We start from the raw sequence: 15407 nt of genomic DNA on the forward strand, positions 1-15407 counted from the left end.
ATATATATATATATATATATAATATATAGGTGCAGGTGTGGCTGTGTGGTAAGAAGCTTCCTTTCCAACCACATGGTTCCGAGTTCAGACACACTGTGTGACACTTTGGGCATGTGTTTTCTCAGGCTGATTGATGCCTTGTAAGTGGATTTGACAGACTAGACAGAAACTGAAAAGAAGTCTATCGTGTGTATGTGTGTGTGTGTGTCCCACCACTGCTTGGCAACTAGTGATGGTGTGTTCATGTCCCTGTAACATTAGCGGTTTGGGAAAAGAGACCAATAGAATAAAGTACAAGGCTTAAAAAAACAAAAGTACTAAGGGTGATTTATTTAGCTAAAAACCTTTCAAGGCAGTGCCCCGGCATGGTCACAGTCTAATGACTGAAACAGGTAAAAAAATAAAAGATATACATATATAAAATGTCTTTTACTTTTCAACTGCTTCGACAGCAAGTCTGCAGAAAATGTTTGGGCATCATTGTCAGTGCAAGATACAGAAGTAATTACAGGTACTAAATGTATACACTAAGTTCTATGAGATTGTCTGCAGTAGAATATTGAGCACTTGGGTGTCTTATACAATACAAGCAGACATAGCAGGCTGTTTGGGTTAAATTTGATGATTTTTTAAATGTCTCCTTTTTTTCTGGAACAGCTTGATACATTGGTGAGCAGTCAATGGTGTTGGGGGGGGCATGAGAAAAAGTTGGCTGATATGGAGGACTGGAAGCCATATGAATATTGAAAAAGGTTTGCCTGTATCAAGATGATTCATGCTGGGTGTCTAAATGCTGACATCATTAAGGCTACTCCATGCTCGTGAACATTGTCAAGGCTGTAAAACATGACATGAACAGCTGCAATGAAGACTATGGAAACCATGGCCTGCAGGTAGGGATATAGCAGGGATTTTGACTCTGTGTCTTGCATGCCTGGATTCATCCAACAACCACAGGATAAGGTGATGGAAGATCTGAGCAAGGGATTCTGGGCTTTGGTGAGGGAGATGAGTGCTGGAGTCGCTACCATGAAGATGGCCCTGAACGAGGACTTTTACTACCACTTGTACAAGAGGTACAAGGGAAAAATTCTGACGATCAAGATCAAGGAGACCCACTTGACAGATACAAAGAAGTTCCTGAACAAGCTGAGCCATCCTGTTGAGTCAGAGATGATCTAGTTCTTCTCAGATGAAAAGAACTTTTGTCTGGAACATTTGCACAACATCCAGAACAACAGGTGACGTACCAATCATGAAAACCAAGTTCCCCCAGACTGTGGTGGTCATTGGCTGTTTCCAGTGAGGATGATGCCATGCTACCCTACATCTTTGAACAGAGTCTAAGGCTCAATTCAGACAGCTACATGAAGCTACTGGAGACTGTGGTCAAACTCTGGCTGGTGAAGGTTGCTGCTGGAAAACCATATGTGTGGCAGCAGGATTTGGTTCTTTGTCATACTGCCAGAAAGAGTGAGAAGTGGTTGCTAGAGTATTTCTATGACTTTGCCAGCCCCAATTTCTAACCACCTAATTCCTCCATTTGTAATCCCATGAAATATTGTGTGGGACACCAATCCGCTCAGTCTGCAACACCAAGGCTGAGCTGGTGGCCAAGATCAAGGTGGTGTTTGAAGATCTTCCCAAGGGCACAGTGAGGAATGCATGTACTAGCTTCCAGAGCCGTCTTGAGGGCCATGGTTGAAGGTGAGGATGGCTACTTTGAGGAAACTTATTTCCCAGCCATAATCTAGTTGATATTTTTTGATTTCTTAAAAGTACTTTTATTTTTGGATGGAATATTGATTTTTTTCTTCCTTTTGTTCAACTGTCAAATTTAGCCCAAACATCCTCTGTGTGTGTGTGTGTGTGTGTGTGTGGATATATATATATATATATATATATACACACACATAGAGATCCACCCACACACATATACATGCTGTTGATGATTTCTTTTCCTTCTTTGGACATTTCCCTTTTTCCTTTCTGACGAAGATCTATGCTCAAAACGTCAAAAACTCTCTCTTTTTACCAAGCGTCAAACTATTACATTTCTTATGCTTGTCCTCTTGTTGTTTGTTATTGTTAATTTTATTGTTTGTTTATTTGATTTGACTACACACACATACACAGAGGCACCCATACATTATGTACCTACACATTTGTGTAATTAGAGGCTAAGACCATCAATTCTAAAAATACTTAGATGCTGACCATATATGGATGCGACCCTATATAACATCACATAGAATAAATGCCAAGATGAATGAAAAAGCATTGTTTATAGAAGGCTTTGTAAATGGGAATTATAACCTCAATATAAATTTGTGGGCATGTTTGCAAGTGTATGCAGGTCTGTATGTGTACATGGAAGTGCATGTCTATGCATGCACTTCTGTGGTCACACACATGTGTGATTTCTTTATGTGTACATAGTTCAATGATTAAAAAATTTGTTTTTCAATCATGAAGTTTCAGGTTCAATACCACTGTGCAGCACAAGTTTCTACCAGGGCCTCAAGTCAACCCTAGTCTTGTGAATAAGATGACTGGGTATAATGGAGACTGTATGTGTGAAACTTTGGTAAATGAACTGAATGGACTGGTAACTGAAAAGGGGTCAGTCATGCCACATGTCATGCAACCCTGATCTTGTCTGAGGATTAAATTAACGGGACAAATGTATGTGGAATATTCAGCCACTAACACCATAATTCAGTGAATAAGTAGTTTCACTGATAAAACAACTGGAATAACCCCATAGAAATCAATGGGAATCCATTTACTTATATTACATATATGTATATATATATATATATATATATATATATATATATATATATATATATATATATATATATATCTACATATGAAAGAGTGAGTGAGTGTGTGTGTGTGTGCGCACACATGCACATGTAATTATATTTAAAAAAAAAACAGTTATTGGAAAATCTCAACCATACATGAAACTTCATAATGTAATCTGTCTTTTTCATTGAATTAAAAAAAAAAAAAATTATTCACAGCCATCATAGTTTATCTTTTCTTTCCACTTTCTTTCTTGTTTCTCTCATTAACTCCTTCTCCCCACCCCTGACCACCACTCTCTCTTTTTCAGTCACTATACCACAAACATTACCTTCCTCTTTCTCAAACGATCTATTTTTACCTTGTTTCATTTGTGCATCACCATCATCATCATCATTGCTTTATTATTATTATTATTGTTGTTTTATGAAAAGAAAAAAAGTTTAAATGTTGGTGATTTGGGGATTTGAATTATGAAAGGAGTAGCTGGTTAAATTTAGATTATCCTTCCTACTACAGGATGTCGTGTTTAAACTGTCATCAGGTTCCTCCGTCAGAAAGAAGGAAGGTATCCGCTTGGAGTGGTCGTCACCGGTTTCTATGCCGTCAGCATTGTCATCAGCCTGAAAGACAGAATTCTCACTAGACGTGTCCTCGTTAATTGCTAGCACATCAGCAGATGTGACGCTAGAAAGAGACCTGTGACTTGAGTGGCGAAAAAAATGCTCCAGTTCCTTGTCAATGCTGCTGGCCAAACTCAGTGATGGCGCCTTAAATGTAAGTTCACTTCCGGCAGTACTCACGCGATTGAATTGGGATGATGACGGAGAGGTTGATGATGACAAACACTCTGGAGATGAGCCACTACCAAGAAGGGCATCCTTTGACTGAAAGCCATTGTTTTGGTGGCACTTACTGCTGTTACTGTTGCTCCACTGAAGAGTTTTGGGAACTTTGGGAATTGAGACAGGTATTGGTGCTACAGCATGCATTCTTGGTACTCTTGGACTTTGACGCAACTCTTCCAGTTCTTCATCAGTACGGAAACGGACAAAACCATTTTGAACAATAAGCATTGAATCAGGCTCATCCAATGCTAAGTTTTCACCTTCTTGACTCAGAGAAATTGTTAATGGAATTATTTCATAACCAGCAGCTTTGATTTCTTTGCGCCGTGTATCTTTTGAAATTCCAATGCTACTTATGTTTTCGTCCATGTTGGTCCAGCTGATGTCTTTATGAGAATTCCACATGTTTTCCTTGCGACACAACCATGTGTAAGACGAACAGTAAAACCAAGGGTCGCAGCCATATTTGCTACGATGCTTAAAGGGAAGCGTGCTTATATAAGTAGTTATTATACAAAACAAGAATTCAAAGAAGCGAACAGCAGTTTGATAACCCCACCAGGGCCATGGTCTTGGAAGTTCATTTGGGAAAATGCCCAAGAAGTACAGAGCTGAATATACTTGTAGACATGTACAAAATGTACCAATAATGGAACTAAAAAGAGCAACAGTTACACCAAGGCAGAGGGTGAGTCGTTCCTTGTATATTGTGTAGTTGTCCATGTGGATTTTGGCTTCACGGAGTTGAAGCAGGAGTTTTTGTCTTTTCTCAGCAGCAAAATGCAATTTTTTGTAAACATATATGTAACCCAAGAAAAGAAAAAGACCCCAGAGCACAAAGAAAATTTGGCAGACAAACAAAAAAGTTTTGACAGTAAGGAAGAGTCCGATGAGTATTGCAGCAGTGATGGGCAGGAGATAATGAACGACTATAATAGTAATTAATAAGGGCAAACACTGGAATTTGGATGACAAATAATAAACTTTGGCAGTTTTAAGGAAGGCATAAAAGATTAATGCAAATGCTGATGTAAGGCAAGGAAATGCCAAGTAAAATAAGAGGAATCCTATGAGATAATGGTATGTGTGGTCAGAGTTGTAACCATCAACCAGCAAGAAAAGAGCTCTTAGCAGACAAAATGTAAAGAGGAGCAGATTTACTGCAACAAAGTAATAGTTGTTTAGTAAGTGTATAGTATGTCGCAGTCGCAGTAAACAGATCAACAGATAAATGGCAAGAAGAGCAAACAGAGAACCAAAAGTATAAATGTGAACATGCCAAGCTGCTTTCCACTCCTGCTTGGCTACTTTCCAATCTGGGACAATTATGTAAGAGTTTTGAGGGCCCTTACTTTCTTTTACACTGACGTTTGTAGGAGAAGGGTCAGACGTTGAAGTAATCAGTGGCTTGAATATTGTTGCGATTGTTGTTGTAAAGGTATTGGATTTGGTTTCTAATGTGCTTTTAGTCCAGTCAGCAGTGGGTGAAGCTGTTGCCTTACTTTCAACAGAGGCCCCGTTTGTGCTGACAACAAACTTGTATTTAGAACTTGGAAATGTCTGACTGAAATTAGTTGAATTAGAACCAGTATTTGGTGTTGGTTGCAGCAGTGTGTATAACTGACTGCTGGAAACTGTATTTGGGTGAAGAGTAAAAGATTTGTATAGACTGTTAGTGGGAGAAAGAGGAGATTTAGACATAACCGTAGTTTCTTCAATGACAGGTTTTGTCAGTGGTCTTGAATTATTGCTGGAAAGTGTTTTTGTTGTTGAATCAAGTTTGAGGGTCTTTGAGGATAAATTTGGATTGGGGACTGTGGTTGTCTGAACTGCCAAGGAACTCTGTTTGGTGTCTAAGGTAGCCAATAAAGAATTGTTCAACAGTAGAACAATGTTTGAAGTTGACAGAGATGCAGTGCGTAGCTGATTACTTAGAAGTGATACATTCTTCTTTGACCATCGATTTGACGAGGCATCAGTTGGGGTCAAGTAAAGGGAGTTTTCAATTTTGGGTTGAGTGTTGGTATCAGTTGAGTCATTCTTCAGTTGTAAGGTTATAAATGGCGTTGGCATTTTGGTCATAAGAGGCCCTTCGCTACCAGAATGCAAAAGATGTGAAGTCAATCCAATAGGTTCAAACTTGGAACTAGTTACAGGGTGAATATTTGTGGAAGTGGTGAATGTATTTAATGGTAAGGAATTATAAATGGGAGTCACCATTGCCATTGAAGGTTTACTTTGAGAAGCTGATGATGTTGGTTGAACAAACAAAGAAGTTGAAGCTGTTTTGTGACTGGAAGACAAAAGAATAGCTTCTGATTTTGAAGCTGTGATGGAACTCTGGGGTAATGGAACTGATGAAGAAACAATCTTTGGCAATGAAGAGAAAGATGTTGGCTGGTGTGTTTTGTAAGGAATACTTTTAGTGTCAACATCTGTAATCATTGTAGTTTTAATAAAACTGGTGGCTGATGTTGGTGTTATCTTATCAGGAGGATTATGGACGAAGGATGCAGCTGCAGTTGGCTTTATATTCTTAGATCGAGAATTATGGATTAACGAGGTGGCTGTTGTTGGCTTTATAACCTTGGATCGTGGATTATAGATTAATGAAGCAGCTGCTGTTGGCTGTATAATCTTAGAACGGGGCTTACGAACATAAGAAGCAGCAGCTATTGTTGGTCTTGTAGTCTTACGCCGCCGATTACGGCCTGAGGAAGTAGCAGCTTCTGTTTGTTTTTTTGTCTTACGGCGTGGATTATGGCTGGAGGAAGCAGCAGTTTTTGTTGGTTTAGTAATTTTAAGAGTTGGGTTGGGGAGACTGTTGTTAGTGGATAGAGTATTGTTAGAGGAAACATTTTTTTCTTTAGCAGATTTCCTTTTTGCCCTCTTATTGGCTTGAGTTCGTAAACTGTTAGCAGACCGCTTAAAACGTCCCAAATGCAACTGCAGAGAATAACCATCAATTGGTTGTCGTGTGTTGGAAACTGTATCAAAGCAGTTATATTTTATGCTTCTGATTGGTAGATTTTTGGTAGAGAATAATTTGTAAAGGATGTTTCTATATCTACATTTTAATTCTGCAGCAGATGTTTGTGAGATTTTTAACTCTTGTTTTTTAAGCCGTCCAATTTTTCTGTTGGAGCCTAAAGGTGATATCTCTAAATTGGTCCGAGTTCTCTTGACTGGAATATGCATTAAGCCATGAGACTGAATGAATGTCTTAGAGGCAGGGACATATTTTAATAATATTGTATCGTTGGAATAACCAGCAACTGTGGGTATGTACAATAGTAAAGATTGTAATATGCAAGCAAGAATTAACCAGGAAAGAGATATCTGCAAAATAGTTTCCATGTTGTCGCTTCTGTAGCGTACAACATGTGCCAATGTTATCGGTGAATGTCTTTCAAATTAGAAAACAACCTTTTTAATGCATAATGCCGGTATTCTGCCTCATATATCAATATACTGAGCATATTCTTCAGTGAGTGAGAATTGGGCAGTATAATTAAAAGAATACTGAAAGATTAGGAAACAACCGTGGCAAAGAAATCAGCATCCTCATGAAAATTCCTGATACATAGAAAGATGGAATACTCCTGGTTGACAACTGTAATAGTCTTGAAGGTAGCGCTTATAAGAAATTGGTAGTTATGGATGTTGAACTGCTTCAGATAGTAATAGATTTCTGAAGAAGAAAGAAAAAAAAAAAGGAAAATTAATGAGCAAATAAAACAGAATTCAAGAATTCAAACAAATCAAACAAAGTAAAATTCTGATCTTTATTGGGAAAAAAAAGACAACAAAATAACAAAAAAAAGTGGCAGCATACATTTGTAAAAAAAAGACCTTATTAAACATAACTTAGATCAAGATTATTTTCAAAATCTGGGTACAGGTGCTGTGTTGGTTAAGAAATTTGCTTGGGTTCAATCCCACTGGGAAGTGTGTTTTTTAATATAACTCCAAGCTAATCAAAGCCTTGTGGGTGGATTTGCTAGACAGAAACTGAAAAACAAACATCTGCTGCAGAATTAAAATGTAGATATAGAAACATCCTTTACAAATTATTCTCTACCAAAAATCTACCAATCAGAAGCATAAAATATAACTGCTATGTACACTGCTATGTGTACATACAGAGTCTGCCAAAAAAATGTATACACAGGAAGCTTGCTTCCCAGCCACATGATTTCAGGTTCAGGCCCACTGCATGGCACCTTGGGCATGTGCTTTCTGCTATAGCTTCAGGCTGACAGAAGCCTGGTGATTGAATTTGGTGGGCAGAAGTTACTGTCATGTGCGCACATGTGTGTGTAAGTGTTTGTACCTCCTAACTTCAGGAAAGGAAAAATCTGTATAAATATTTAACATGTATAAGTACCTCTTTCGATGTTTTATCAAATTGTGATAACACTGAATAAAAATATACAGATTTCTTCCTTTCCTTAAGTGTGTATACATTTGTTTTGGTGGACTCTGTAAATATGTGTATATATAATATATGTTCATGCCTGTGTTTGTGTGTGCCCTTGTCTAGAAACAAATGAGGTTGTTTTGTTACTTGTCTTCTGTGAAAAACAAGTGTAGCCATGGGAAAATATGACCTTGCTTGGAAACAGGTGAGGGTTTGTGACAGGAAGGGCATCCAGCCATAAAAAAATCTACCTCATATTCCAGCATGGAAAAGTGGACATTAAAATGATGATGGATAATGTTACATATACATTCATATTTATTCATATATACATGTTCATATGTATATATATATAATACAAAGAATATATATGCATGTATACACACATATATGTACATACTTACATCTACATGTGTATATAGATGCATATCAGGGTACAGGATGTTAGAACAATGAACTACAGACAACGGAATGAACACATAGGAAAATAGATAGCCACTTCGAATAATTCCTTCGTCAGCTGCCTCTATTCTAACTAGATGTTTCAAAGATAAGGCAGAACATACTCTAGAATAGTCTCTTCCTGAGTAGTGGATTGACCTACTAAACAGAGGACTCCAAGGTGGCAAACACAAACCAAGACAGGAAAAATTGGACAGTGAAAACAACATTAAAATGCCGTATGGCCAAACGTGAATCTGATGTAGAACGCTAACAGTTCGTCTCGCCTTCATAGTGGCTGGAGTGAAAAGAGAGTTGACCACAGGTCACGCGTGAGCAGAGAGGATGGTAGAGGGAGGAAGTGGAATGAGGAGGAAGAGAGAGATGTGTGTGTAGCAGTGAAGTAGAAGCCAGGACAACAGAAGGAAGCGGAGCGAGAGGGGGAGATGAATAAGAAGAAAGATAGTTAGATAGATAGAGGGATAGATAGAAAGATAGAGGAAGACAGACAGATAGATAGATAGATAGATAGATAGAAAGAAAGATAGAGTCACGTCAGAATAATAAAGTACAAACTTGCAAAAAGGACGTGTGCGTTCAATGATGTAATAATACAAAGAATATATATGCATGTATACACACATATATGTACATACATCTACATGTGTATATAGATGCATATCAGGGTACAGGACGTTAGAACAATGAACTACAGACAACGGAATGAATACATAGGAAAACACAGACGCACAAACCAACATATACATATATATATGTATATACAATGAGCTTCTTTTCAGTTTCCGTCTATCAACGCCACTCACAAGGCTTTGGTCGGCCCAAGGCTATAGTAGAAGACACTTGCCCAAGGTGCCACACAGTGGGACTGAACCCAGAACCATGTGGTTGGTAAGCAAGCTACTTAACTCACAGCCACTCCTGCACACACACACACACACACGTGTGTGTGTGTGTATATGTGTGTGTGTGTATATATGTGTGTGTGTGTTCTGATCAATAAGTATCCGGACTGTTGCCATAGTAGCAAAGGAAAAGCACGCAGAGTGAAGTCGCTTGGCACAGATTGACCTTGATCTCTGCTGTATATGCACACTAAGCTTCATCATTCTACTTCACTTCCACTGTTTACAGCAGTACTTGGAAGGAAGGTGTGTAGCCTGTGATCGTCACATTGACCATGACAGAGAAAGTTGAGCAGAGAATCTGCAACAAATTTTGCCAAAAGCTTGGTGATACCTGCTCAGTGGCCTATGCAAAGTTTTTATCATTCTTGACACAATCAAGGAGATCCTGTGCAACAGAAACCAGAGTATCTTTTTGGTCAGCTGAAAGCAGTTTTGACACAAACTTAGCAGACATGTGTCTCACCTAAATCTTTAATGGTAATGGACTGAACTGAACCATAAATAATCTGCACACCCTCTGATAACTAACAGATGGTGATGCAAAGATTTCCCCTCACAGCTGCACATGCATCTGTGATGTTTTTCTCAGTTCTGCTGGTTGTGGGTCTCCCAGAACGTTCATCAATATCGACATTTTTGCAGCCATCTTGGAAATGTGTGAACCACTTGTACACTTGTGTGTGGCTCATACACTCCTCTCCCTACACTTTCTGCAACCTTGCATACGACTCTGAGCAGGTATCACCATGACGACTTTCTCTATCATGATCAATGCGATGATCACACGCTACACACCTTTCTTCCAAGCACTGCAGTAAAAAGCGGAAGTGAGTTAGAACATTAAAACTTAGTGCACATGCACAGCAGAAGTTGAGGTCAATCTTTACCAAGTGGCTTCACTCTGCATTCTTTAGCTTCGTTACTATGGCAACAGTCCGGATACTTAATGATCAGACGTCGTATGGATATGTATATGCATAGTAGCTTGCTTACCAGCCACATGGCTCCGGGTTCAGTCCCACTGCGTGACACCTTGGGCAAGTGTCTTCTACTATAGACTTGGGCCGACCAAAGCCTTGTGAGCGGATTTGGTAGACGGAAACTGAAAGAAGTCCGTTGTATATATGTATATATACATATATGTGTGTGTGTGTGTGTGTGTGTGTGTTAGTGTGTCTGTGTTTGTCCCCCCACCATTGCTTGACAACCGATGCTGGTGTGTTTACATCCCCGTAACTTAGTGGTTTGGCTAAAGAAACAGATACAATAAGTACTAGGCTTGCAAAGAATAAGTCCTGGGGTCGATTTGCTCGACTAAAGGCGGTGCTCCAGCATGGCCACAGTCAAATGACTGAAACAAGTAAAAGAGTAAAAGATTATATATATATACAAATATATATCTGGTGGAAATCAATTCACGACTGAGTAAGGTTACTTCCTAAAGTCAGTAAGTTTGTGCAAACATTCCAAGAGATGAGTGATGGAGAGATGAGTGATGGAGAGATGATTGATAGAGAGATGAATGATGGAGGGGTGGGTGGTGGAGGAGGTGAGTGATGGAGGGGAGAATGATGCAAGGATGAACGATAAGGAAAGAAATGAAATGATATGAATATATTGCTTTTCAAGAAATTTGGTTTACAATAAGAAAGAAGCTATTTGTTCAATCTATGGCTCATTGTGGGCCAGATATTTTTCAACGCTTTAATACTAACCAGCTTCACACTGCCACTGGTTTTGTGATACAAAACTTGCTTGAAAAATGTTTATTTTTGAACAAAACAAAAAAAGAAACTTGCTTCCCAAACACATGGCTCCAGGTTCAGTCCCACTGCATGGTGCCTTGTGCAAGTGTCTTCTACTATAGCCTCAGGCTGATCAAGGCCCTGTGAGTGGATTTGGTAGATGGAAACTGAAAGCAGCCCATCATGTATATATATATATATATATAAATATCATTACAGATATAGGGTAAAGGATTATTAATTTATTAATAAATTAATAATTAATAAATTAATAATTAATAATTTTTACCAAGTAGTTTGGTATGTAAAAAACCATTATCGGTAAAGAACTTATATAAAAAAGTTCTTTTAAAATTATAAACATAATTAAGGGATCAGCAACAGTTGCTTCACCACATACCGAAATTTAGAAATAGCAGTTAAAGTGCTAATTCTACTACTAAAATAAGTCTCCAAAAGATAGCAATACTATTGCTATCTGTTGGAGACTTATTGTAGTAGTAGAATTAGTACTTTAACTGCTATTTCTAAATTTCGGTATGTGGTGAAGCAACTGTTGCTGATCCCTTAATTATATATATATATATATATATATCTATGCAAATGTGTCTTAGTGCTTGTTCCCCACCACCATCACCTGCACTTGACAATCAGTGCTGGTGTGTTTATATCTCCATAACTTAATAGTTCAGCAAAAGAGACTGATAGAATAAGTACTAGGGTTTAAAAAAAAGGGTCCTGGGGTTGATTTGTTCGAGTAAAACCCTTCAAAGCAGAGCCCCAGCATGGCTGCAGCCAAATAACTGAAACAAGTGAAAGATAAACAACAAAAGATCATAATTTTAGGTAAGAACTCATTAAGTTACGTTCCCAAAACCAGCTTAATAATGAGGAAGTTGGTTAATTCACTAAATATTTTCTAAATCCTTGATTACTTACAAAATTATTTGCAATACATAAGAGAGAATATTCCATTAGAAAAATGGTGATGGAAAGTTTAAAGATACAGGATAGATATGATGGTGGAGTTCCTAAGTTTGTAAGTCAGTCATGTGTAGCTTTAAGATTTTTAGTTCGTTTAGCAATTGGACATTGCAGTAGAGTTGTGCATCTTTTATTTTTTATCTTTTACTTATTTCAGTCAATGGACTGCAGCCATGCTGGAGCATTGCCTTGAAGAATTTTAATTGAACTTGTTGACCACCCCCAGTAGTTATTATTATTAGTAATGGGCTTTCAGTTTCTGTCTACCAAATTCACTCACAAGGCTTTCGTCAGCCTGAGGCTATAGTAGAAGACACAGTGAGATTGAACCTGAAACCATGTAGTTGGGAAGGAAACTTAGATAGCCAAGATGGATTTTTATGTTTGTTTGTTTTTTTGTCATGAGAAAGGTACCCTTAAACAAGAGATCTGGCCTACATGCTTTCAACAGAGCAGATTCCACAAAAGCCACCCAAGGATCAAGTGGTGGTGTTAGACTGGGCAACAGATTAAATTTACCACCAAATAGGCTGAAGTGGGATTTGAACTTAGAATGCAAAAATCTAGAATGTATTACTGCAAGGCAACCTGTTTGATGCTCAAATGACTCTGCCAGTTCATTCTACACAAGTAATTTATGTACTGGGTATTTGGGGTACATTTGATGATTTGTTATGTCTCCATTTTTCTGAAATACCTTGAAGTATTGGTAAATAGTCAATGGTGTTGGAGAGCATAAGGATTAAAGTTGTAGTTGAGAAAAAGTTAGCTGATATGGAAAACTGGAAGCCATTTGAATACTGGAAAAGAGTTATCTGTATCAAGATGATTTGTGCCAGGTATCAAAATACAAACACCATGACTGCTGCTCTAAGCTCTGTGAATACCGTAAAGGCTGTAAGACATGACATGAACAGCTGCAATGGAGACTATGGAACTGTAGCTAGCAGGAAGGGACACAGCAGGTGATCTGACTGGGTCCAAACACTTGGATTCATCCGAAATTGCAGGACAAGTGGATGGAAGATCCAAGCAATGGAATCCATTGCTTGGCAAGAGAGACGATTATTGAAGTCACCATGATGAAGCTAGTCCTGAATGACAACCAAGGCCAAGGAAACTCGCTTGACAAACGCAAAGAAGCTGAGGCGTCCTGTTGAGCTGAGGATAATCTGTTTCTTCTCAGATGAAAAGAACTTCTGCCTAGACTAGATGAGCATTGCTCAGAACAACAATCCATGTGGTATTTCAATTATTATAAAAACTAAGTCCTCCCAAATTGTGATGGTTTTTGGGTGCCTCTCCAGTGAAGGTGACGTCATGCTACCCTACATCTTTGAAGAGAGCCTAAGGCTCAATTGAGACGGCTATGTGAAGCTACTGGAGACTGTGGTCAAACCCTGGCTGCAGTGCATTTGAACTGAAAGGCCATATGTGTGGCAGCAGGATTTGGCTCCATGCCATACTGCTGGAAAGAGCCAGAAATAGTTTTTGGAGGATTTCTACAACTTCACCCGCCCCAATTTCTGGCCTTCTAATTCCTCCAATTGTAATCCTATGGATTGCTATGCATGGGGCATAGTAATTATTCTGCCTGCAACGCCAAGGCTGAGTTGGAGGCCAAGATCAAAAAGGTGTTTATAGATCTTCCCAGGGACACAGGGAAGGATGCATGTGCCAGATTCAGGAGTCATTTTAAAGCCATTGTGGAATCTGAGGGTGGCTACTTTGAGTAAACCGTTATCTCCCAGCCATAATCTAGTTGATATATTTTAATTTTTAAAAATACTTTTATTTTTGGATGGCATATTGTGTTTTCCTTTCATTTTATGCAAACTGTCAAATTTAACCTGAACACTTTCTGTTGAATCTGGAAGTAAACAAGCAAAGTCATTCAGGGTGAGATTTGAACATGAAATGCTAAAATTTGAAATAAATACTGCAAGTCATTTTGCCGGATGCCCTAACGATGCTACCAATGTCAAATAACCTTTATATTTTGAGTGCAGTTTATCTTTTAATCCATCCAAGGTTGATAAAATAAGTAAGTTCATCCATTATCATGGGTATAGCTTAGAGTTAGAAGGGTTCTCTCAAGCTTACTCTCTCTAGACACACACAGACACACACACAAAATACATTTCAAATGGTGATCCCACAAGCCAAGAGAACATAGGGCAAATATTGCTACAACCACAACATTGCCCAATGCATTACATACAGGACAATCTCCAATGTAATATAGAACATTAACCCCAGACTAAATCCTAACAAATAGAATACAGGCCCTCCATTAACAACCACCATTATAGTAACTACACACCAAAACACTGTTTAATATTGTTATCACTATGTAACATTTTGTACTAATCTATAGCTTGAAATGTTTTACTTTTATGCTTGGTGATGGTGGTAGGAGTGGTGCCTTTTTCTTCTTCTCTGTCTTTATCCTTTCTTTCTTCTTTGAATGAGAAGGTTGTTTGTCCATTCGGTCAGGATGGAGTAGACAGCTTTATCTAATTTTACTGAGAGGAAATGTTTTTCACCCATAAACCATCATGCGTACATATGCTGAGAAATCAATTAAGAAATAATTCTAACACACCACTCTTTCATGTGTGAGAGGGAAGAAGAAAAAAAAAGATTATATAAAAGACATTACCCTTCAAAAACATTAAAAGACAAGTTGTGTGTTGCACTTGTTGCAAACATAAAGAAATGTGTGTGTGTGTGTGTGTGTGTGTGTGTGTATAAGACTGAACTTCATGTTCATACATGTTTACCTTTTTTCCTTGTCCTATATACATACATACATATACATACATATAAATACATATATATATGCATACATATACATATATATATAAATATACATACATATATATATACATATACATATATATAAATATACATACATATATATATACATATACATATATATAAATATACATACATATATATACATATATATACATACATATATACATACATATATATATACATACATATATACATACATATATATATATACATACATATATATATATACATACATATATACATACATATATATATATACATACATATATACATACATATATATATATATATATACATACATATATACATACATATATATATATATACATACATATATACATACATATATATATACATACATATATACATACATATATATATATATACATACATATATACATACATATATATA

The 15407-nt window shown here is 37.6% G+C and overlaps 1 protein-coding gene across 5 annotated transcripts in view; it reads right to left on the reverse strand.

Moving 5' to 3' along the window:
• Window positions 1-275: 275 nt before the first annotated feature.
• The window catches only part of LOC106871669 (uncharacterized), a 118084-nt gene continuing 102952 nt past the window's right edge, over window positions 276-15407 (reverse strand). For all 5 annotated transcript variants that reach the window (XM_014918254.2, XM_052976191.1, XM_052976194.1 and 2 more), the window contains one exon: window positions 276-7350. In XM_014918254.2, coding sequence (XP_014773740.1) covers window positions 3255-7016 — 3762 coding nt within the window. In that variant the 5' untranslated portion in view covers window positions 7017-7350 and the 3' untranslated portion in view covers window positions 276-3254. The remainder of the gene's footprint in view (window positions 7351-15407) is intronic.

The sequence above is a fragment of the Octopus bimaculoides genome, chromosome 24 (genome assembly GCF_001194135.2).
Source record: "Octopus bimaculoides isolate UCB-OBI-ISO-001 chromosome 24, ASM119413v2, whole genome shotgun sequence".
NCBI lineage: Eukaryota > Metazoa > Mollusca > Cephalopoda > Octopoda > Octopodidae > Octopus > Octopus bimaculoides.